Source organism: Schistocerca cancellata, chromosome 2, assembly GCF_023864275.1.
Source record: "Schistocerca cancellata isolate TAMUIC-IGC-003103 chromosome 2, iqSchCanc2.1, whole genome shotgun sequence".
NCBI classification, from domain to species: Eukaryota; Metazoa; Arthropoda; class Insecta; order Orthoptera; family Acrididae; genus Schistocerca; species Schistocerca cancellata.
This window is the reverse complement of record NC_064627.1, coordinates 276,489,336-276,512,258: the sequence shown is the minus strand read 5'-3', so window position 1 is coordinate 276,512,258 and position 22,923 is coordinate 276,489,336. Positions and strand designations below refer to the sequence as shown.

The 22,923-nt window shown below is 38.4% G+C and overlaps 1 protein-coding gene across 1 annotated transcript in view; it reads right to left on the bottom strand.

Annotated features, from left to right (window-relative positions):
* Window positions 1-22,923, bottom strand: part of LOC126153247 (NFX1-type zinc finger-containing protein 1-like) — a 453,816-nt gene that overhangs the window by 201,024 nt on the left and 229,869 nt on the right. The window contains exon 9 of the mRNA XM_049916059.1: window positions 12,702-12,981. Coding sequence (XP_049772016.1) covers window positions 12,702-12,981 — 280 coding nt within the window. The remainder of the gene's footprint in view (window positions 1-12,701; window positions 12,982-22,923) is intronic.

Below are 22,923 nucleotides of genomic sequence, written 5' to 3'. Positions count from 1 at the left end.
CTCTCTAGATGAAATTGGGACTCATTTGTGAAAAGAACATTGGCCCACTGTTTGACCGTACAGGTAGCATTTTGATGACTCTACTCTAGATGTTCCCTTCTGTGAAGACACGTCAGTGTACAAATACAGCAGGTCCCCAACAATAAAGGCCATCTGCCAAAGCCTTCTATACACAAGTGCCTTGATACAACACATTCAGTGGATGCTGCAAGGTCAGATGCCAGTAGCCATGCCAGGCGGTACTGTCGTGGTGCCCTTACAGCCAAAGAACGGTCCTCCCTTTCTGATGCCATGTCTGTTGGCCATGCCCTGGTCTTCAGGATAGAGTTTTGGTCTCTCACATCATTTTGCGACTATTCTGTTCCCATTCTTCCTATAGCCCTCCACCATAGAGAGGCTGGTAGGCATCTTCTCTGTGCCATACTGCACTGTCTGTGACTGTATACACAGTAATTGTGAATGCGGGACTACCAGACAAACACTACCCTGTTTGATAGGTTCCCTGACATCGTCATTGGCGTGGTTGTCCACTGACCGGAATGTCATCTTCGATGCAGAACACGATCGTACTGACACCTGTTAATAGTCTGCATAATTATATTGTGAATTAGACACAGTATGAGGAAACTGGTTTCTTGCTTTCATTTCGGACATCTGTGTATTTAGCATCCATTCTCAGTCCCTATGTTGGAAAATTCGAACATGTTATTTCCAATTCTCTGGTTTTTATTTAACATTTGAAGTCTTTGTGTCCCAGTCCCACAGATTTTCTAGTTACTTCTGATGTTGTGTCACTTTTACCAGAGTTCCTCTTCAATATTCTTTGCAGTTTTTGGTGAAAAATTGGACAAAGAAACAACTAAGCTTCATCGCCATGTGTTGACATCAACATACTTTTTATTTAATGGCAAATATTTTTAACAAATGGATGGAGTGGCTATGGGGAGTGCGTCATCCTCATAGTCACCAGTTTGTTTATGGAAGATTTTGAGGACATGTCACTGAAGACGGTGTTTTTAAAACCAACTTGCTTTTGGAGATATGTTGATGATACACTTATGGTATAGCCACATGGAAGGTACGCTCTGGATCGTTTCCTAGATCTTTTTAACTGCGTGCATCCCAATATTAAGTTCATGATGGAAGTTGAAAAGGAGGGAAAACTTCCATTTTTGGATATCTTGGTCTGCAGGAGGGATGATGGGACATTAGGATATAGTGTTTATCATTAGCCCACACATACAGACCAATATCTTCATGCATCTAACATTGGTAAAAGAGCTTAAGCTATCTCAGATGCAGACAGTTTGACACAAGAGCTGGATAATCTAAAAGCAGTTTCAAGCAGAATGGTTATATTGACAATCAAGATCCATCATTCTCCACAGATTGGACCTTCTCAGGAACTAACAAAAGATACAAGCAAATCGGTGACATTCCTAACTTTCGCAGGAAGCATAAATTCAAAAATTAGAAAATTTTCGAAGAGATTTGATATTAAAAGTATATTCTGTCCGCCAGCTATAGACTAGAGTGCTGCTTGGCTCAGTGATGATTTGGGTTTGAGGAAGCCCAGTGTCTACAAAATTCCCTGCCACTGTTGGAAAGCCTATATTGGACAAACAATTTGTATGGTCCAGGATCGATGTGTGGAGCACCACCACTACACACGTTTATTTCAGCCAGAAAAATCTGCTGTTGCAGAACATTGTCTTACCAAAGGACATAAAATTTTATATGATGAGACACAAGTGGTTGCCCCTGTATTGCATTATTGGGATTGTCTAGTGAAAGAAACTATTGAAATCCAGCTGTCTGACAATATTATAAACAGAGACAAGTGGTATCCTTTAAGTAGTAAGTGTTAGAGCCCTGTTCTGTTTGGCATCAAAAAACAACGGTATTAGATACAGTCATCAAAAGGTGTCGACAGTGTTTAATATTGATTTATCGTTTCTGTGAGTTTTCACAACTGGTGTGCTGTTGTGGTCTGTGCAAGAGGGCAGTTACATTTGCACATGTGGAGTGGACCTACACAGTGTCTAAAGGAGCCGATGCTGCGGTCCAATTTCAGTTCTGCCGAGTTAGTGCGATGGCTTACTATCCTGAAGATGGCAGCCAGGTGTACTGCCAAAATATTGTGTCCAGATCACATTATGTTCTGGCTGGAGACCCCATGTGACTATCAAGACAAAAAGTGTTTATTCTCCACAACATGATCACTGTTCATTCTATGTTTTATGTAATTATTCCTTGGCTTTGTCTTTCGATCTTTTATTGAGCTGTGTGTATACTTGTACGCTTTATTATTAAATGGTGCCACTAAAGTGAACATTTTGGTGCCCTGACATCTGACATTAAGTGCCACTTTGTACAGTCACACTTTGAATGTCAAACATGAAACAACTGTGCTGTGCACCTTCTGCATACAGACTGTAATTTTGCAATGCCACAAACTGTTGATCTGTCTACAAGTGCACTAATTAACTGTACCATGGTAAAAACCACCACCATTCTGGCAGAAAAACCCAGTATTGTGGTTTGCGCAACTTGACAGCCAGTTTGTGACACCTAACAGAGCTGCTGATGAAACTAAGTACAGTTACGTTGCTGCTTCATTGAGTTATGATATGGCTACGGAAGTATAGGATATTTAGACTTCACTGCAATGCAACGGCTCTCCTTCACAGCTGCTATTCTGCCTGCAGACTCTATCAAGTAACACCCTTAATGGGGACATTCTACAGTACATCTGGCTTTCGCGCCCAATACCAGCAGTGCAGAAGATATTTATAGTATTTGCCGGTGATCTTGAAGCACTTACACAAACCATACACCGTTTTGCAGAGATGTATCAGTCCACATATAAAGCAGCCATTTGGCCACAGTCAGACAATAATTTGGCACTATCGCAAGTGCAAATTGCTGAATGTACTGTGCAAGTCACTGCTGTGCAAAAACAGTGTTCATCGCCAGTCACAGTGCACCACTCGCTGAGGGAATGCGATTGATTACCTTCTGCCTCAAAAGTTTGTTGGTACTACAAACAGTTTGGCTTAACGTGTGCAAACACAGTCCCCCTTGTGAGGCTCTTCCACTGCACTTAGGTGAAGCTGACCCCTGTGATTACTCCAAATGCGAGTAACTCGGGCACTTAATTCTTGGTAGTTGGCACTGCATTCATGCTTAAGGGCAGCACTGGCTGATCATACAGCTACCACAGCACAGATAATAGGGCTTTTGAACCCAGATGTATCTTAATTAGTGGGATAATGGACATGCACACCTGTAGCCCTGTCTTTTGGTAATGCCGCAGCATTGACATGCATGGCTCGACTGGTGCCGTCAAGAGTATCATTTGGAACATGGAATGGCACATCGTGGTCTTCAGCAATGAAAGAAGATTCTGTCTGCACACAAGAGATTGTCACTTGCATGTACGGTGCAGACCTGTTGAGCACTGCCTCATAGAGTGCATTCGTCCAAGACACGCTGGCCCCACCTCAGGGCTTATGGTCTGGGGTGCAATAAGCTATAACTTTCTTTTCTTGAGAGGACACAAACCACCAGTCATTACATGCAGAACATTGTTAGATCCATTCTTGCAAAGGTAATGCGATGTGTTTTTCTGACAGGATAATGCTCGCCCACACACTGTCTATGAAACTCTACATGCTCTGCAAGATGTGCGGCAACTTCCCTGGCCAACACAATCTCCAGACTTGTCTCCAGTCGAGGATGTATGGGATATCATGGGATGACAAGTGACTCATGAGACTCATCACCCAACAACTTTACAGAAGTAAGTGAACAAGGTGAGCAAGTGTGGTGTAGCATATCTCAACGTAGTATTTGCCGTTTGTATACTGGATGCCAGTGTCAGTGCCTGCATTGCTGCCCTTGGAGGATACACCATGTACTAAACAGGTGTTTCAGCATGGGTTGATAGCTGGTATCTCAGAACCACTTCTGCTATCTGTAAATGTAATTATTTCATGTATTCCTCATGCACTGTTGCAACAATAAATCTTGAGTTAATTGGAAACCTCTAAAAGGTGTACTATTTTTTTCTGGCAGTTTATATAAAGACTATGTTAAAAAAATTTATCTACAAAAATTGATGGCAGCTCAACTCACTTTTACTGCATCTATTTAACTGAAAAAGAGATGTGACAGTACTCGGACATTTCAATATCAATTTCCTAACACTGATTAGTGGGAAGGCAGACATGGAAAATTTGACATACACCTACATCATCCCATTGGTCAATTTTCCCTGCAGTGTAACTTCAAATTGAAGCACCCTAATTGACTACATTTTTGTAAATCAAGAGAAATTGGGCAGCATCATCATTAGTAAAATACTGAATGGACTCTTTGGTCATGATGGTGAGAAATGTACTACTAATAAAATGAATATTTGTGAGAATAAAACTGAGTCCAGTGGAAGATAGCCAGACCTATAATGATAAAATGATTAAGGCCTTTTACTCACGCCTCCAAAATATGTACTGGAAGTCACATCTGTTCTGAAACAGATATAAATTCGAAATGTAATGTTTATTTGAAATCGCATCAATATCCAAAGTGTCATGAAAAAAAGAAGTTTACAAAAATTGGCCTAAAAGAACTGCAAAAAGGCATGGATCCTAAAGTACTGTAAAATATTAAGTATTAAAACTGTCACATTTATATTTTAGCTGCACTATCAACCACTTCTGTAATAAAATTCAAACCATCTGGGACATAATAGGGAGTGAGACAGATATCAACTGTGCCAGTAAACCCAAAGATTTTGTTTTAAATGTTGTTGATAAACATAATCAACCAAGAGATAATTGCAAAACCTTCTATGACCCTTCCATAAGTGCTCTCGAGCAAATAATGTGCAATGGCTCTCTAGGAAGTGCCCTGGAAATACAGAAACACAGTTTTCTGAAGCCTGTGAGTTAAGTGTATGCTCCACAATCAGAAATGAGTTTAAAAAAAACACACTCTCTTTTAAAAAGTAAAGGACCATCAGGTGTAGATAACATTTCCAGTAAACTGCTATAAGTCTGCTCTGATTAATTATCCAAAGTTTTTGCCCACATATATTTACAAGGGTGTCTCCCAGATGGAATGAAGCTTGCTATAGTGAAGCCACTCCACAAAACGGCAGACACAACACACGTCACAAACTATCATCCCATCTCTCGAAGACAGGAAATAGAAAATAGTTCTCAAAGAGGGCAGCAAATCAGGTGAGGAGATAGAGTCTGACTGGGGCACTGTACTCTATAGAATCCCCAGTGAGCTGTTCTTGGTCCACTTGTTTCTCACATGCATAAACGATCTGCGTTAGTCACATGAAACATGCAAGTTCATCGTGTTTGCTGATGGTACTGTCACTGTGATAAACAACAAGTAATCCATCAATCTGGATGATTGCTTCACAACCTTTCTCAGACCATTACCCCTGAACACAATCAGATATTAGCTAGTACCTCACCCCTCTAAACTTCAGAATAAAACAGAATTTTCATTGAACACTTACTTTCAAAATGATGAAACAGAAATGATGTTTAGGTTTTGTAGGTGTTCTATTAAACCATGAACTAATGAGTCAATGAGACAACTGGAACTGCTTATTTCTAACTACCTGATAGATTGACGAAGTAATTCTCAGTGCATTGTGAGTGCTACCTACATGTCCTTCTCAGAGAAGGAAATAACTGCATTGAGGGTAGAAAATTGATAGAAAAAAATGCTTCCTTTGCACCACTCCTCTCAGTAGCAACACTTCCTTCAACTAAATCCTGCACTACCACTTAAAATCAACCAAGTTTAAATTGTACACCATACTCCATTTATAAAGCACTTGATTGCTCAACTTGTTACTGCTGAACAGAAAGAAACTGGAAAACTCCAGGCTGCCAGTGCTTTGTGTCTGACCACCATCACTAATAATAATAATAAAAGTAATGATAGTAACTATTACAACGTTCTAACAACTTACAGTGTGAGTGTGAATCTGGGTTGTTTCGGTTTATTCCTCCAAACCACCTTCCATTTCTTTATGAGATGACTTACTTGGGATTTTCAGCCTCTCTACTTTACTGGATAGCCAGCTGCTGGAAACTCTCTTGATTTCTTTTCCATTGAATAATGCTAGGTACAGGAACTTTTAAGCCTCTTTCTACTTATGAAATAAGTAGACATACAAACTTTGCTTTTCGTCAATCAACAATGTATTTGACTTTCAAGCACAATAAAATTCTCACTTTTAACATAAATATGTAACTTCCAGTAAGTCTCTCGTACAGTCAAACGTTATAAACAAATTAATTTACATTTAAAAGAAAGTTGACTTAGATACCGTGACTTTTTTTAACATGAATCATAAAATGAGTCTTGCCTATAACAAAGCTGAGTCAAGAGTCTACAAGAGTACTTTTTCACCTGTTCTTGTTTTAATAACAATAGTCAATGACACAAAAAGCACAGAGCTGCATATAAACTCCATGGTTCTTCCTTACACATGCACTAATACCTCTATGGATTGCACAACAGGTACTTGTCGGTGCCTTTCAACTGCCACATCTACTTTCTTCCCACGACTGATTTTAAACCTGCACACACAAATATGTGATGCGCAGTATGTAGGATTCTACCATCCCACACTCAAATCTAGAATATCGTGTGTTTGAGACAGTAGAAGGCTGAGTGGTTCTAGAATTTACACAGAAATTCTCAAATCACTACACTATCTACAACACAGAAAAGACATTTTCATGAGATATTCAAGCATACATGAGATATATGTCTCAATTTCACTGTCAAAGATGCATAGTACAAAGTAAGTGTGTAATGGGTTTACTGTATACGGAAGATGATGTTCACACATTCATTTCACAAGCTGTAATCTCCACCATATTGCGTCACAAGTTAATGCTAGTTCTAACGTTTTTCGGACAACATGAGACAGTGTGGTACTGGGGTGCGAGACTCTCACATCTCTCGCAGTTGCCTTACGTATTGTGTGCAGCCAATTCTCTTCCCAAAAGGTTCTTCTCCAAAGACTATAGAGGATTACAGGAATTTATTAAGGTACTTCTCTATTCTTAAAATAATCTGTGTACTTGTGGAAAACTTTAAGTTCATTCTTGGTATATTTTCATCTCTCAACTCAAAGCAACATTTACTCTTTTTCAAATAAGTAATTACACTCTGGCAAGCCAACTGGTGTCTTTAAGCAACAGACTTGATAAAACATAAGTTCAATATCATAGTAACAATCGAATAATTTATGGACATCACGTTTCCTGCCTCATGCAGAGCTAAGACGTGAAGCAAAATAAAAGTCTTTAGTTTCAAGCGAGTCCAATACATGAATGTGCATAGAAATCTATATTCAATTGTTCATTAGTGTGTTTTACAATCAACAGAGACACTAACACACCAAAGAATACTACATAATTATTCCTTGGATTTTCATCACGTCTTCTGTGGCTCTGGCGGCAAACACTTGTCGTCGTCAGTCACTTGCCCCTCTTACAGTCTTCTAATAACAAACTTCCAACCTGTACATAAAAACAGGTGGATCGGTAGAAACGTTCTCACGTGCTCCAGTCCTGAATCCCTGAACCATTACACCAACAACCTGAAAACACCGCAACTACCCTCCCAACCTGGTACAGAAACAAATAGCTAGAGCCACTTCCTCATCCCCTAAAACCCAGAACCTCCCACAGAAGAACCCCAAAAGTGCCCCACTTGTGACAGGATACTTTCCAGGACTTGATCAGACTCTGAATGTGGCTCTCCAGCAGGGATACGACTTCCTCAAATCCTGCCCTGAAATGAGATCCATCTTTCATGAAATCCTCCCCACCCCACCAAGACTGTCTTTCTGCCGTCCACCTAACCTTCGTAACCTCTTGGTTCATCCCTATGAAATCCCCAAACCACCTATCCTACCCTCTGGCTTCCACCCTTGTAACCACCCCCGGTGTAAGACCTGTCCCATGCACCCTCCCACCACCACCTACTCCAGTCCTGTAACCCAGAAGGTGTACACGATCAAAGGCAGAGCCACGTGTGAAAGCACCCACATGATTTACCAATTGACATGTCTACACTGTGAAGCTTTCTATGTGGGAATGACCAGCAACAAACTGTCCATTCGCATGAATGGACACAGGCAGACACTGTTTGTTGGTAATGAGGATAACCCTGCGGGTAAACATGCCTTGGTGCACGGCCAGCACATCTTGGCACAATGTTACACCATCCGGGTTATCTGGATACTTCCCACTGACACCAACCTATCAGAACTCCGGAGATGGGAACTTGCCCTTCAATATATTCTCTCTTCCCGTTACCCACCAGGCCTCAACCTCCGCTAATTTCAAGTTGCCGCCGCTCATACCTCACCTGTCATTCAACATCTTTGCCTCTGTACTTCCACCTTGACTGACATCTCTGCCCAACCTCTTTGCATTTACATATGTCTGCCTGTGTGTATATGTGTGTGTGTGTGTGTGTGTGTGTGTGTGTGTGTGTGTGTGTGTGTGTGCGTGTGTGTGTGCGCGCGTGCGTGTATACCTGTCCTTTTTTCCCCCTAAGGTAAGTCTTTCCACTCCCGGGATTGGAATGACTCCTTACCCTCTCCCTTAAAACCCACATCCTTTCGTCTTTCCCTCTCCTTCCCTCTTTCCTGACGAAGCAACCTTGGGTTGCGAAAGCTTGAAATTTGTGTGTGTGTTTTTTGTTTTTATTGTCTCTATCAACATACCAACGCTTTCGTTTGGTAAGTTACAGCTTCTTTGTTTTTAGATATATGTTTCTCATGTGGAATGTTTCCCTCTATTATATAAATATACATTTGAGAGTGACAAAAAAAATAATGATGCAGAACCGTCACATATCAACAATGTAATATGTGCATCTACTCAGATGTACATATATCTTTATTCCCCAACATCCCTTGGCAGTTCTGACATCACTTCAGGTATCTAATTCGCAATTCTCCTGTTTGTGTTCTCACCTTCACCTTTGAAGCCCTAGAAGAAAACTCTTAGCAACACCTATGGAACGGCAAATGATGAAGAATCAGTTACACTTGTCTGTGAGGGTTGCCTGAAAGGTGAGCTGTGTGACTAGTGTTAGTCATGCTTGTACTTACATTATCCACCCCTTCCAAAAGTGATACAAACCCTCCTATTTACGTTACATCTCACAAAAGTTATAAAATATTCTATTGAAATACAATCAAATAGTTGTTTAGTTAATCACTTTACACTATATTTTATACACACACAAAATATTCTGTTTAGTTTATGTCATCTAGATATCACTCTGCTTGAATAGTACCATGATATTATCTTTATAGTAGTACTATATTCTATTCATTTCATTCCATGTTTAGAGATTACTGTTTATCTTTGATTCTCTCAAAAATTGGTCTCAATCTTGTAGTCATATCCGGTTTCATATACACTGAACTTATAGGATAGTTAAAGAATTCAAGAATAGATTACAGAATAGTTTAAGACTTGAAGGGAATTCGGTGCAGGAAAAATAGTACAGAAGAAACACCGAAAATAACTTGGGATCTGACAGTCATCACTCCGCCCATAAACACAGAATGTTAACATCCCTGGGAGACAGATGTGACTCTGCCTGGATACCATGAATCTGACGTTAACCTCACTGGATTACTTACGGACCAATACTTCTCCTTAAATTTTGTATGAAAGCCTCCCCACAACAAAACAATTACCACTTTGCTAGGAAACACAACATTAGGTAAAGTTATTCTGCTTTCTACTTTGTCATGGACAAGTTTTAATTCTTTGCACAAGTCATCCATAAGCTTGCAAGCATCATGAAGTTCAGAAAAAGCAACCGTTGAAATGTTTCTGGAGATTTTACTCTCGGTAACTTCTCGATCTTTAATTAGTTCAAATGATTACGCCAAACAACTTACATTTATAATGTCCAAGTTGGCTATTTTTCCCTTAAAACTTCATCCATTCTATTCGCGAACTAACAACATGTGTAGTAACACCTGGGATTTTCGATTGAATAATTGACATTGCTTCCTTAGGTGAATCTGTGCTCTCCTTCGAAGTATTCATTTCTAGTCTTACAGAATTAAGTTTAACATCACATATATTTTTACAAAATTGTAATTTTTCACTAAACTCAGATTCTATATTATTACATTTATCTTCAATGTCAAATTCTAATGTTTTAGTTAAATCTTTAAGTTGCTCATCCTGTCTCTGGTTAAATTCAGTAAATAGTTGATTAACATGAGTATTCAAAGAACTAGTGAGTTCACTCTTTAAATATAACTTCAGATTTTCTACCTTATTATTTAAAGAGTCAAATTTAATCTTTAACAAAACTATATTTGCTGCTTCACTGTTCAAGGTTTCACTTTGAGCATCTAATTTTTCACTAGGAATGGCTGAATCAGCCTTCTGGTCATCCAACTTAGCACTTTGGTCATCTAACCTAGCATTTAACTGAGTATTTACTGAGTCTAACTTTAGACTTTGTCCTTTGATTAAATTTGAAACTTCAGTCCAGTCTGGCATGTCCCTATTCACTGTCATGGCCATGGCTGGTCCTGAAGTTTGTTGCTTTTCTTTATCCATAATTGTATTTATCTTAGATCTAGTAATCATCTAAAAGAAAATCCACCACTGAGTACAATAACTATAATAACAGTTTATCATTCAACTGTCCCCTCCACTTTTACCAAATAATTGTTTTGCTCACCCGGCATAGAGTTCTAGCTGCGTTACTGAGCGAATGTGTAATCAGTGCTGGTGGACAGCACTGGCGCCGGCGGTGTCGAATGTTGGTTTAAGCGTTGTCATTGGTGAGCAGACACGGAGTCAGCACCGGTGAGCAGCAGCTCATGCAGTGATGCAGTTGGCATCGGTAGCTAATTACTGCGTCGGCATCAGCGCGATGTACATGTGTGAAGACTGCTTACTCTCCACACCCAATCTTCTTAGTCGAAAAGTTGAGGTCTTCTCTCCAGTTTTCTCCGCTATTACTTTCTCATGTCTTTTACTGCATTGCACTCGCAACTTTCTTCTATTGGTTTGTTGGACTCAAAATGATTACTGGAAACAGTTCTCGTATCTTGTTAGGCATAGTTGTTATGGTTATGCCTAATATCTTCTTTCCATTTCTGTCTTTAAATTCCCATTTTCTTCGGGTCTTGTCACCTAGGTCGCCACATTCTAATGTTTTTTGGACAACAGAAAATAATATCTTTTTATTTCTTTAATATATTGATCACATACATAAACTTTAGTGTCAACGTACTCGTTGATTAACGATGTACTAGAACTGCTATGCAGAACAAAATTCTCTTCTTAGACATATAAATATCTTTGCCGTCTCACGCATATCTCAAGCTTTAGAAATAATTAAGTATATTGAGACATAAGAGTTGGTTTAAAAACCATATGAAAATATGAACATGCGCCTTGACTTCTCCAAGTCCAAGACATGAATGAGCATAGAAATCTATTTTCAGTTGTTCATAAGTCTTTTTTTACAATTAACACAGACACTAACACACCAAAGAATACTACATAATTATTCCTTGGATTTTTATCACGTCTTCTGTGGCACTGGCGGCAAACATTTGTTGTTGTCGTCAGTGACTCGCCCCTCTTACAGTCTTCTAATAACAAACCTCCGACCTGCACACAGGAACAGGTGGATCGGTAGAAATGTTCTCACTCTCCCGCACTCGTACCTAAAATATTGGGTGTTCGTGGTGGTGGAAGGCCGAGTGTTTCTACAATTTACACTGAAATTCTTGAGGCACTACATAGTCCCTGAAAAAGAATCTAATTCTTGGTGACTAATGCAATCATTATTATAGTCTTATTAAATAGTGATGGCAAATATCTTTTAAAAATAATTTAGCTTCAACATAGAATCACAGATGAACCCTTTTCTTTTATCCCTCTGAAAATTTCCATTTTACCCCTCAGGGGGTAATTACCACCACATTGGGAACCACTGATCTAGAGGCTGATGTGGAGTGCCCCCAAGAGCCTATAGCCATAATATGTGCACAAAACTTTCAATACTTTCTAAAACTTCTAAATATATTTATTTCATTACGAGTTTCATGGCTACAATCCTGTGCATTATGAAACCAGTGAAATGTACGATAATCACCATATAAGGAAGAAGGCTGACCTCCATTCTGATCTGAAAAATCTAGCTGTTACAGAAAGATGCACAGTAGTCCAGTGTTAAAATCGCTACCAACCTACATCAAAGACCTACATAGTAACAGTGGATTATTCATAAATAAAGATGTATTTTCTAGAAGAAACTTTTTATTCATTAGATTTTTCAACAGAGAAGTATAGTCTCTGAATGCATATACATTTACTGTGTGTTTGTTAGGTTTTGTACACCATGTGTTAATTCTTGCATGATGTCTTATCACTTTGCTTCTATTTTGTTCTAGTTTTATGTTTTGTATTTTCCCTATAACTGTTTTTGTAAAATAACTGTACAATGTTCTTTATGATCTACACTTATATATTCCTTATCTAGTTCAACATTGTAGCATCTTATCACATAAAAGCACCTTTGGAGTACATATATAAATAAAACAAAACAACTATGCATGTACTCCACAACTTGTAAATGACTGTGATTGAAAGTCTTACCTTTCACAAGGAAAGTAGCACTTATAATTTTCATGGAATCTGTTCCTTACATGACACACACTCTGACATTTGTGGCCACACTGAAGATCTGCCTCGCAAGGAAGGCTGCAACCTCCTTCAGGAACAGCCTTAAAGTCAGCTGCTGAGGCCACCTTTGTTTCCTCAGTTGGATGTACCTGACATTTTAATGTCAGATGAGAGCCAAATGCATCTTGTTTCATGAGCGTTTCATTTATTTTTGGCCATATTTGGCTGCTCTTAGTTAGAGTGTCCATGTTACCTACGCAGTAAAAATAACACAACTCAAACTGCTAAAATCACCAGACAAGGAAGCCTTTTATTCACTAAACGTAATTTGTACATCAATGCAGAGTGAAATACTCATTGGAATACCAAACAAAAGGTACTGGAAACTTTTTACAATATGAGTTTTTTTTATGTACTTCACATAAGTTTTAGTTCATTTATATTATCCCCTCATGTTTTCCGTTTGGTGGACATTAACATTTACTGCTACTATCTAGTTTTGGATCCAGTTGTTTATAATAAGAGGATTGTATGCGCCACTAATGATTGAATATATTAACAGTGTTTTTCAAAATATCAATACTGTTTTATTTCAATAAAATTTTAAATAACAAATTATGATTTGTTGACGTAGAGATGCAATGAACCAGTGGAAAAATGCTCCTGTCAGAGCACTAAAAAGGGGGAATACGTTCCTCAAAAAAGACTCTGACAGAAAAGTGGGGAACCAACTGCCTCAAGCCTCATTCAACCTTCCTCACAAACAATTTTGGCATGTGAACATATTCTCATGTTCACGTGCCAAAATTTTTCGTGAGTAAAGCAGAATGAGGATTGGGGCAGCTGGTTTCTCACTTTTCTGTCAAAGTCTTTTAAAGGGGAACATATTCCCCTTTTTTAGAGCTCTTGACAGGAGTTTTTTCCACTGGTTCAGTGCACATCTCTATATTACCAAATAATCATTTGTCATTTAAAGTTTCATTGAAATAAACATACTGTTATTTTAAAAAAGCAGTTTTAATCCTCATTCTTCCTTACCCACCAAAAATTTTGGCATGTGAACATTCAAATATGTTCACATGCCAAAATTTTTTGTGAGGAAGGTGGAATGAGGATTGAGACAACTGGTTTCCCATTTTTCTGTCAGAGTCTTTCACAGGGGAAAATATTTGTCTTTTTGAAATGCTAAGTAAATCAAGACCATACGCTGTCAACAGGCATGGATATACATCAATGGGGACAGTTGGGCATATTTGTAGAGGTGTGAATTGTCCAATGTACAGAGACAGTGTCATAAAATTCTATTGGTGAAAAAATGCTGACTAAAAACATAGTTTGGTAACCTCAGAGCCCTTGAGATGACCCAAGCACTCTTGCCATGTGTTCACTAATTCAGTTAAAACTACATTTACACCTCAGACTAGACATTATATGGATATTTATGTGCAAAACAATGGATACTTTGAGCCTTTGAGTGTCAGTAACGGATAATAATATTGAAAAAAAGTTTCAAGGTTCTCCGAGATCATCATCTTAAGAACATATGCCACTAATGGAACTTATAGAAGTGGCCATTCCCATAATTTGTACTTTTGTTACCCAAAAATCCCCAGTTAAAAACTTTTTTTTTGCAATTTTCTGCACTTTGGATCTTAGCAACTGATAATAACACCGAAAAAAGTTTCAAAGGTTCACAAGAATAACATCTCAAGAACATATGGTAAAAATTTTGATGATCTGCCATGAATAGAAATGATACAAGTGGGCATCCCCATAATTGGTGGTATCAGTTCCTAATTTTTTATTTTCATTTATTTATTTTTGGGCGTGGCGGGAGAGGGGGGGGGGGGGTTTCAGAAACTGCCCGTGAACAAATGGTGCTTTTATAAGCCACATAAGATCCACCCTACACCACACCTAACACAAAAGGACCAACCGATTTGCTATTTTGCCTGGACTGGAGAATGAGTGTAGTATTTAAATTTTGACCCTGTATTGTAGAATAGGTACAGTACATCCATTCTTCTGATAGGTATACAAATGGTTGCTAGGCCAAGGGCTATCCAAAATCCTTGGCCCCTTATCTTTGTGAACAACAGAACTTGAGATATGAATCCATGTAAATCGCATGTTCATCTGTGGCTTTTTGGAACATATTGGTACTGTGAACTGTTGTGCACAGAATGATAACAGTTATTCATATATAGCATGAGGAAGGTTCCTACGAGGGGTGTTCAATAAGTAATGGGGCACTTTTTTTCTGTACATATTTATTGTTAAGAGTCATAATTTGGTGAAAATGTACATCAACATGTCTTGTCCATGTCCTATTTTCCTACGTAGTCTCCATCACATTCTATGGCCATACGCCAACGTTGTGAAAGAGCATGTATTCCCTTTTTTTTGCAATTTTCTGCACTTTGGATCTTAGCAACTGATAATAACACCGAAAAAAGTTTCAAAGGTTCACAAGAATAACATCTCAAGAACATATGGTAAAAATTTTGATGATCTGCCATGAATAGAAATGATACAAGTGGGCATCCCCATAATTGGTGGTATCAGTTCCTAATTTTTTATTTTCATTTATTTATTTTTGGGCGTGGCGGGAGAGGGGGGGGGGGGGTTTCAGAAACTGCCCGTGAACAAATGGTGCTTTTATAAGCCACATAAGATCCACCCTACACCACACCTAACACAAAAGGACCAACCGATTTGCTATTTTGCCTGGACTGGAGAATGAGTGTAGTATTTAAATTTTGACCCTGTATTGTAGAATAGGTACAGTACATCCATTCTTCTGATAGGTATACAAATGGTTGCTAGGCCAAGGGCTATCCAAAATCCTTGGCCCCTTATCTTTGTGAACAACAGAACTTGAGATATGAATCCATGTAAATCGCATGTTCATCTGTGGCTTTTTGGAACGTATTGGTACTGTGAACTGTTGTGCACAGAATGATAACAGTTATTCATATATAGCATGAGGAAGGTTCCTACGAGGGGTGTTCAATAAGTAATGGGGCACTTTTTTTCTGTACATATTTATTGTTAAGAGTCATAATTTGGTGAAAATGTACATCAACATGTCTTGTCCATGCCCTATTTTCCTACGTAGTCTCCATCACATTCTATGGCCATACGCCAACATTGTGAAAGAGCATGTATTCCCTGCCAGTAAAAGCTCTTATCCTGTAGGCATAGCTATGTTTTCGCTGCATGCCTAACACATTTGTCATCTTCAAAGTGTGTCTCCTGTAGAGTGGTGATGCACCAGTCAGCACAAATAATGGCATCCGCATCATTCAGCATGTCTGGGACAGTAGCTGTGACTGGACATCCCGAGCATGGCCGATCATGGAGGTCTGTTTCTACATTTTCTGAGGCTGTAACTTTCTTTACCCATCGCCCAACTGTACTCCTATCAACTGCAGCATCAACATACAACGCACACAAACATTTATGGATGCTCACCATGGTTTCTTTTTCTGCATACAAGAATTCAATAACAGCACGCTGCTTGTAACGTGATCATATGTAGCTGCCATTTTGCCACAATACTATGGCCCTGCCCTCTGCCAGAACGGTTCGAAACTTCACTGGCACATAGAACAACCACCAAATGTTGTAAATAGCCTTTCGTAATTCTGAGTAGGAATTAAAATCCATAGAGAAGAAATAAAAACTTTGAGGTTCACCAATGACATTGTAATTCTGTCAGAGACAGCAAAGGACCTGGAAGAGCAGCTGAACGGAATGGACAGTGTATTGAAAGGAGGATGTACGAAATGAGATGCTTAAAGTAGTAAATGAGTTTTGCTATTTGGGGAGCAAAGTAACTGATGATGGTCGAAGTAGAGAGGATATAAAATGTAGATTGGCAATGGCAAGGAAAGCATTTCTGAAGAAGAGAAATTTGTTTACTTTGAGTATAGATTTAAGTGTCAGGAAGTCATTTCTGGAAGTATTTGTATGGAGCGTAGCCACGTATGGAAGTGAAATGTGGACGATAAATAGTTTAGACAAGAAGAGAATAGAAGCTTTCAAAATGTGGTGCTACAGAAGAATGCTGGAGATTAGATGGGTAGATCACATAACTAATGAGGAGGTATTGAATAGAATTGGGGAGAAGAGAAATTTGTGGCACAACTTGACCAGAAGAAGGGATCGGTTGGTAGGACATGTTCTGAGGCATCAAGGGATCACCAATTTAGTATTGGAGGGCAGCGTGGAGGGTAAAAATCGTAGAGGGAGACCAAGAGATGAATACACTAAGCAGATTCAGAAGGATGTAGGTTGCAGTAGGTACTGCGAGATGAAGAAGCTTGCACAGGATAGAGTAGCATGGAGAGCTGCATCAAACCATCTGATATCTCTGCCCAAACTCTTTGCCTCTGTATATGTCTGCTTGTGTCTGTATATGTGTGGATGGATATGTGTGTGTGTGCGAGTGTATACGTCCTTTTTTCCCCCTAAGGTAAGTCTTTCCACTCCCGGGACTGGATTGACTCCTTACCCTCTCCCTTAAAACCCAAATCCTTTCGTCTTTCCCTCTCCTTCCCTCTTTCCTGATGAGGCAACCGTTGGTTGCGAAAGCTAGAATTTTGTGTGTATGTTTGTGTGTCTATCGACGTGCCAGCGCTTTCATTTGGTAAGTCACATCATCTTTGTTTTTAGATATATTTTTTTTCCCCGCGTGGAATGTTTCCTTGTATTATATTCATATCATCAATTTGATTAATAGTCACTTATGAGGAACGGTATCAAAAGCATTCTGGAAATCTAGGAATATGGAATCGATCTGAGATCCCTTGCCGACAGCACTCAGTACTTCATGGGAATAAAAGCTGTGTTGCACAGGAACGATATTTTCTGAATCCGTGTTGGTTATGTATCAATAAGTAATTTTCTTCAAGGTGATTCATAATGTTCGAGTACAGTATATGCTCCAAAATCCTATTGCAAATTGAGTTCAGTGATATGGGTCTGTAATTCAATGGGTTACTCCTATTTCCCTTCTTGAATACTGATGTGACCTGTGCTACTTTCCAGTCTTTAGGAACAGACCTTTTGACAAGTGAGGGGTTGTATGAGATTGCTAAGAAAGGCGCTATTGTGTCTGCATACTCTGAGAGGAACCTGATTGGTAAACCATCTGGACCAAAAGACTTGCCTTTCTTAAGTGATCTGAGTTGTTTCACAACACCTAAGATATTTACTTTTATGTCACTCATGCTAACAGCTGTTCTGGTTTCGAATTCTGGATTATTTACTTCGTCTTCTTTCGTGAAGGAATTACAGAAAACTGTATTTAGCAACTCCGCTTTAGTGGCAACATCATCAGTAGCATTTCTATCGCCATCGCGCAGTGACGGTATAGACTGTTTTTTGCCACAGGTGTACAAGCAGAATCTCTTTGGGTTTTCTACCATATTTTGAGACGATGTTCCATTGTGGAAACTATTAAAAGCATCTTGCATTGACGTCTGCACTAAATTTCGAGCTTCCGTGAAACTTAGCCAGTCTTGGGGATTTTGCGTTCTTTTGAATTTTGGCATGCTTTTTTCGTTGCTTCTGAAACAGTGTTCTGACATGTTTTGTGTACCATAGTGGATCAGTCCCGTCTCTTATTAATTTATGTGGTATGAATCTATCTATTGCTGTCGATACTGTATCTTTGAATTTGAGCCATATCTGGTCTACCCTTACATAATTAGCCTGGGAGGAATGGAGACTCTCTCTTAGGAAGGCATCAAGCAAATTTTTATCTGCTGTTCTAAATAGATATACTTTGCATTTAATTTTAGTGGTTTCGGTTGATATGGATTCGAGCCTCACTAATCCCTGTAGCCATCATGATGCTCTCTATTAGATCAGGATTATTTTTGGCTAAGAGGTCAAGTGTGTTTTTGCAACCATTTACAATTCATGTGGGCTCATGAACTAATTGTTCAAAATAATACGATCCACCCTTCAGATCACACATATATTGTACAATCTTTAGAAACGCTTTACTTTTGTTAAGATTTATCTTTTTTATTGTATTAATTTTTATGCTTTGTTTAATTTTTGACAATTTATTTCAGCAATACAATTTTGAGCAGCTTACTTGCCAGTTTGTCCAGCCGTGAAATTCCCCAATTTCATTATGCTTCAGCTGTATAAGTCATGTTAGGTTATTCCCTGAGAAGAATCCCCTGGGGAATTCACCATACTGACTGCTTTGCACCCTGCATGGTGCTTATACATAGTGAAAATGATTACAGTTACCTTGTTGGCTCAGGTAAGGACAGTGAGCAATTCATAAGGTGTTAAGTATTGCAAAACTGTGTCAATGGAAACAAGAAATAGTGATAACAATCCCACTACAACCAAGAAATCTACAGCAGATGTGTTTAAATGTAAGAGGTGAACAAGAGATCTACAGCAGTTGTGTTTAAATGTAAGAGGTGAAAACAAAAATAGAGAAAAGTCTGGGAAACTAATCCTGAATTGAAAAGTTGGTTGTGCACTGTTGAATCAAACTCTGAAAAGGCAACATGTAGAACCTAAATGGATAATTAAAAAAATCTACTCACCAAGTGCCGGCAGGAGCACACGCACATAAAAGGGTTTAACTTTTACAAGCTTTCGGAGTCAGTGGCTCTTTTTTCTGGCAAAAGAGCTAGAGGGGAAGGAGCAGGGGTGAAGGAAAAGTCACCCACAATCCTGGGTCGGGGGAGACTTATTGGACAGATGAGAAGGAAAGACTGACTGTCCAGTTGTTAGATATCAAAATTCCTTCTCATCCTGTCCAGTAAGTCTCCCCTGACCCAGGGTTCTGGGAGGCTTTTTTCTTAACAGTACCCCTTTTCCTAAACCTCTCCAGTCTTTTTCCATCATCCCCCTTCCTTCCTCTTCAACTCTTCTGCCAGAAAGAATGAGCCACTGGCTCCGAAAGTTTGTAAAAGTTAAACCTTTTTCTGTGTGTGTGTTCTCCTCTGCTACTTGGTGAGTAGACATTTTTATCCATCCATTTATATTATATTGTCAATAATTGATTATTTTCATTGTTATAGCTGTAGAATCTGTAACATTTACTTTTGTATCTGAATTGCATTTTAAATGTAAAAAATCGTGTCAAAAAAGCAAAGGTGGTGCTGTCTAAAAGACAGACAACTTTGCGGTCATTTGTGAAGTCAGCTGCAACTGATCTTTAAATAATCAGGTTCACAGTGCTGCAATTAAATTGGCAGGCTTCATGGCAGAACACAATCGTCCTTTCAACATTGTAATCACCTATAGGGTGTAGTTAAGAGTCGCTTTTCTGATTCTAAAATCACTGGCTCTACACATTTGCATCACACTAAATGTTCCCAGATCATACAGAACATTATAGGAGAGAGTCATAAGACCCAACTTGCAGAAAAACTGAGACATACAAAATTCAATGCTCTTACTGTTGGGTCAAGAGACAAAGGATCTGTTAAAACATTGTGTGGCATGGTTACATATTTTGATAAAGACACAAATAAAATTGAAAGTAAATTTTGGAATACTTGTGAAAATTTTAAGCAGGGTGAATACGATAAGGCAGATGAAGAAGCAACAAGTAAAAGCCTTTATTCTCAAGTAATGCTTTCATTTTCTGAGTACAACATTTCTGAAAACAATATTATAGGATTTGCTTCTAATGGTTGTAATTCTATGATGGGATCAAGAGACTCTGTTGCTATTTGGTTACCTGAAAAACATCCTTAGACTAATTGAGGGGGTCAGCACAACAGTGGTCTAAGCCACTTTTTTTAAGAAATAGAGAAACAGAAGGTCAAAGTTATACAATTGTGGTTTATCTTGGAATTTGGAAATCCCACTTTTTTTGGTAGTGATGTATTCAATGACGATTGGTTAACTTAAGCACAATGTTATAAAGTCTTTTGTGAATTAGTTTTAGAAATAGTGCAGTTTTTATGAGGCACCTGCAATTTGTTTTCTTGGTTGGACCACTGTTGCATTGACATTTTTGTGTACATGAGAAAGAAGAAAACATATTATTTGAATAAATGTAATGTAATTAATCGTATGTTCATCCTAATAGTTCTTTTACAAGTTTTAATATGAATTTAAAACACATTACACAAAGTAGTTCTGTCAGTAAAATATTAAGATTATAAACTTATCATTACAAGCAAGAGCTTTCTTTATCAGTATACTTTTTCAGTAAGTGTTTTGCAAGATTACACAGTAGGCCTAGTATACATAATCAGGAATATCAAAAATGTCTTCAGTGTCATCCTCCACAATATGTTGTATATTTTCATCTTCCTCAGTTCTATTTTGAGATACCAGACTATTGTAAAATGAATGGTGAATGGGTAGAACATATTTCAAAAGGTCATTAATATCTTGTAAGTTTCTTTGGGTTTATTGGCCTTGGGTTGGAATATTGCGGTACTAGCTGAACATGTTGTAGTTCAAGGGTGTATTTATTCCTTCTCTTTTGTCCTTTAACGATAATCACATATGCACCTTGCTCTATACCATCTGAATAACAATACCTGACACAATATTTCCATGGTTGTTCAACAGACTTTCAGCATTGAAATGCGACTGAAAGCAACAGGTTCTTAATCCCCAGTAAAATTACAATTAGTTATTTTATCAGTTAAAGGCTTTGAACTTACGAAATCAACCTGTTGCATTTCAGTTATATTAAATTTTCTTTTACCTGTCCTAGTATTTCTTCTCTGAGTCCAAAGTCCCTATCACAGGGTAGGTAGCTATGACCTGATACTAGATACTTGTGAACTATTTCCTTAACATATTGTTTGTGAATAAGTTGCAACAAAAAACATACTAAGGAAGTATTCTTATTTTGAGCAAAACAGTTATCAGAATACATGATTAATTTATCAATATTTTGAAGATTGTTGGAAGTATATTTAATTAAACATGATATTATTTCATCAGCACCCCGTCCTGCAATATGTTCTGGCCATACATACATGTGCACATCATCTGAAGTACAATCATGCACACAACAGTTGTAAGTCCACAACTATCTCTTGTAGAAAACTTCACTAGTGTGTAGATGGGGAGTAGGCAGAGCTTGTTGTGAATCAAATGCTGTCACTTTCACAGAACTGTGGTCTTTAGAATAAGCTGTATCAGCCTTTATATTATTATATGCCTGTTGTGCTTTTAATTGATGCAAATCTAACTCTTTTTGGACATTAGCTTTTTCAACGTCTTCCTCCACATGTGAAAGTTTTATGCGCAATGAATCACACACCTTGCATGTGTCAGTAGATGGTGAGGAAAAAGACAGGTTGAATTTTGTATTTAAAATATCCCTGTAAATATACTCACTAACAATATCTTCAGGATTATGTTCCTGTTGCATCCAAGTAACATAAAGTTTATACATCATAGCTGCATTAAGATCTCATGCAATGGAAAACTATTAATAGGATTTACAACTAAATTGGACTGATGATCACTACCTTTATTGGGTCTATTTCCATGTCTTCCATGACCATCTTATTTTGGTGTTCCCTCAGTCTGTTTCCATGAAACTGCCCTCGAAAGTCTACCATTACTGATTCCAAGATAAGAAATCAAAGATATGAAAGCCTGTTTGCAAACTCTTTCATCACAACCATCTAACGAAATATAATACTCACGGGTGTGTTGTCTCCTGCTCTCATTTCCACTTGCGCCATATATTTTCTTCACTAGGTTTACTTTCACACACCCACTAATATATGCATTTTATAAACTAAAGTCACACATATTCCAAAACCTTTAAACACTGTTTCGCGTTGTTCTTCACTGAAACATGCATAACACTTATGTTGACAGGAACATTGTGGGCCTTGTTTTCATTTGTGGACTTTCTTGCCTGTTCTCCCTACATATTCTTCTCCTGCATTTCTTTTCCTCTTCTTTATGTTCCTGTCCCAGGAATGTATACCCCTTGCCCTTTTCCTTCCACAGTTTTCCAGTGTTTCTTCATTATTTTCATTGCTTGAGACATCACTCTCGCCCTGAATGTCAGCCATACTTGAATGTTATTACACGTGATCCAGATACTGACCTGTCATTGGCTGTTTGAGGTTGGACCAATGTTGTACTCAAACAAAACGAAGTTTGTTTGAGGGAAGAAATTAGTGGCTTCTAAATAATATGTACGAGGCGATATTGGTCTATGCCACAT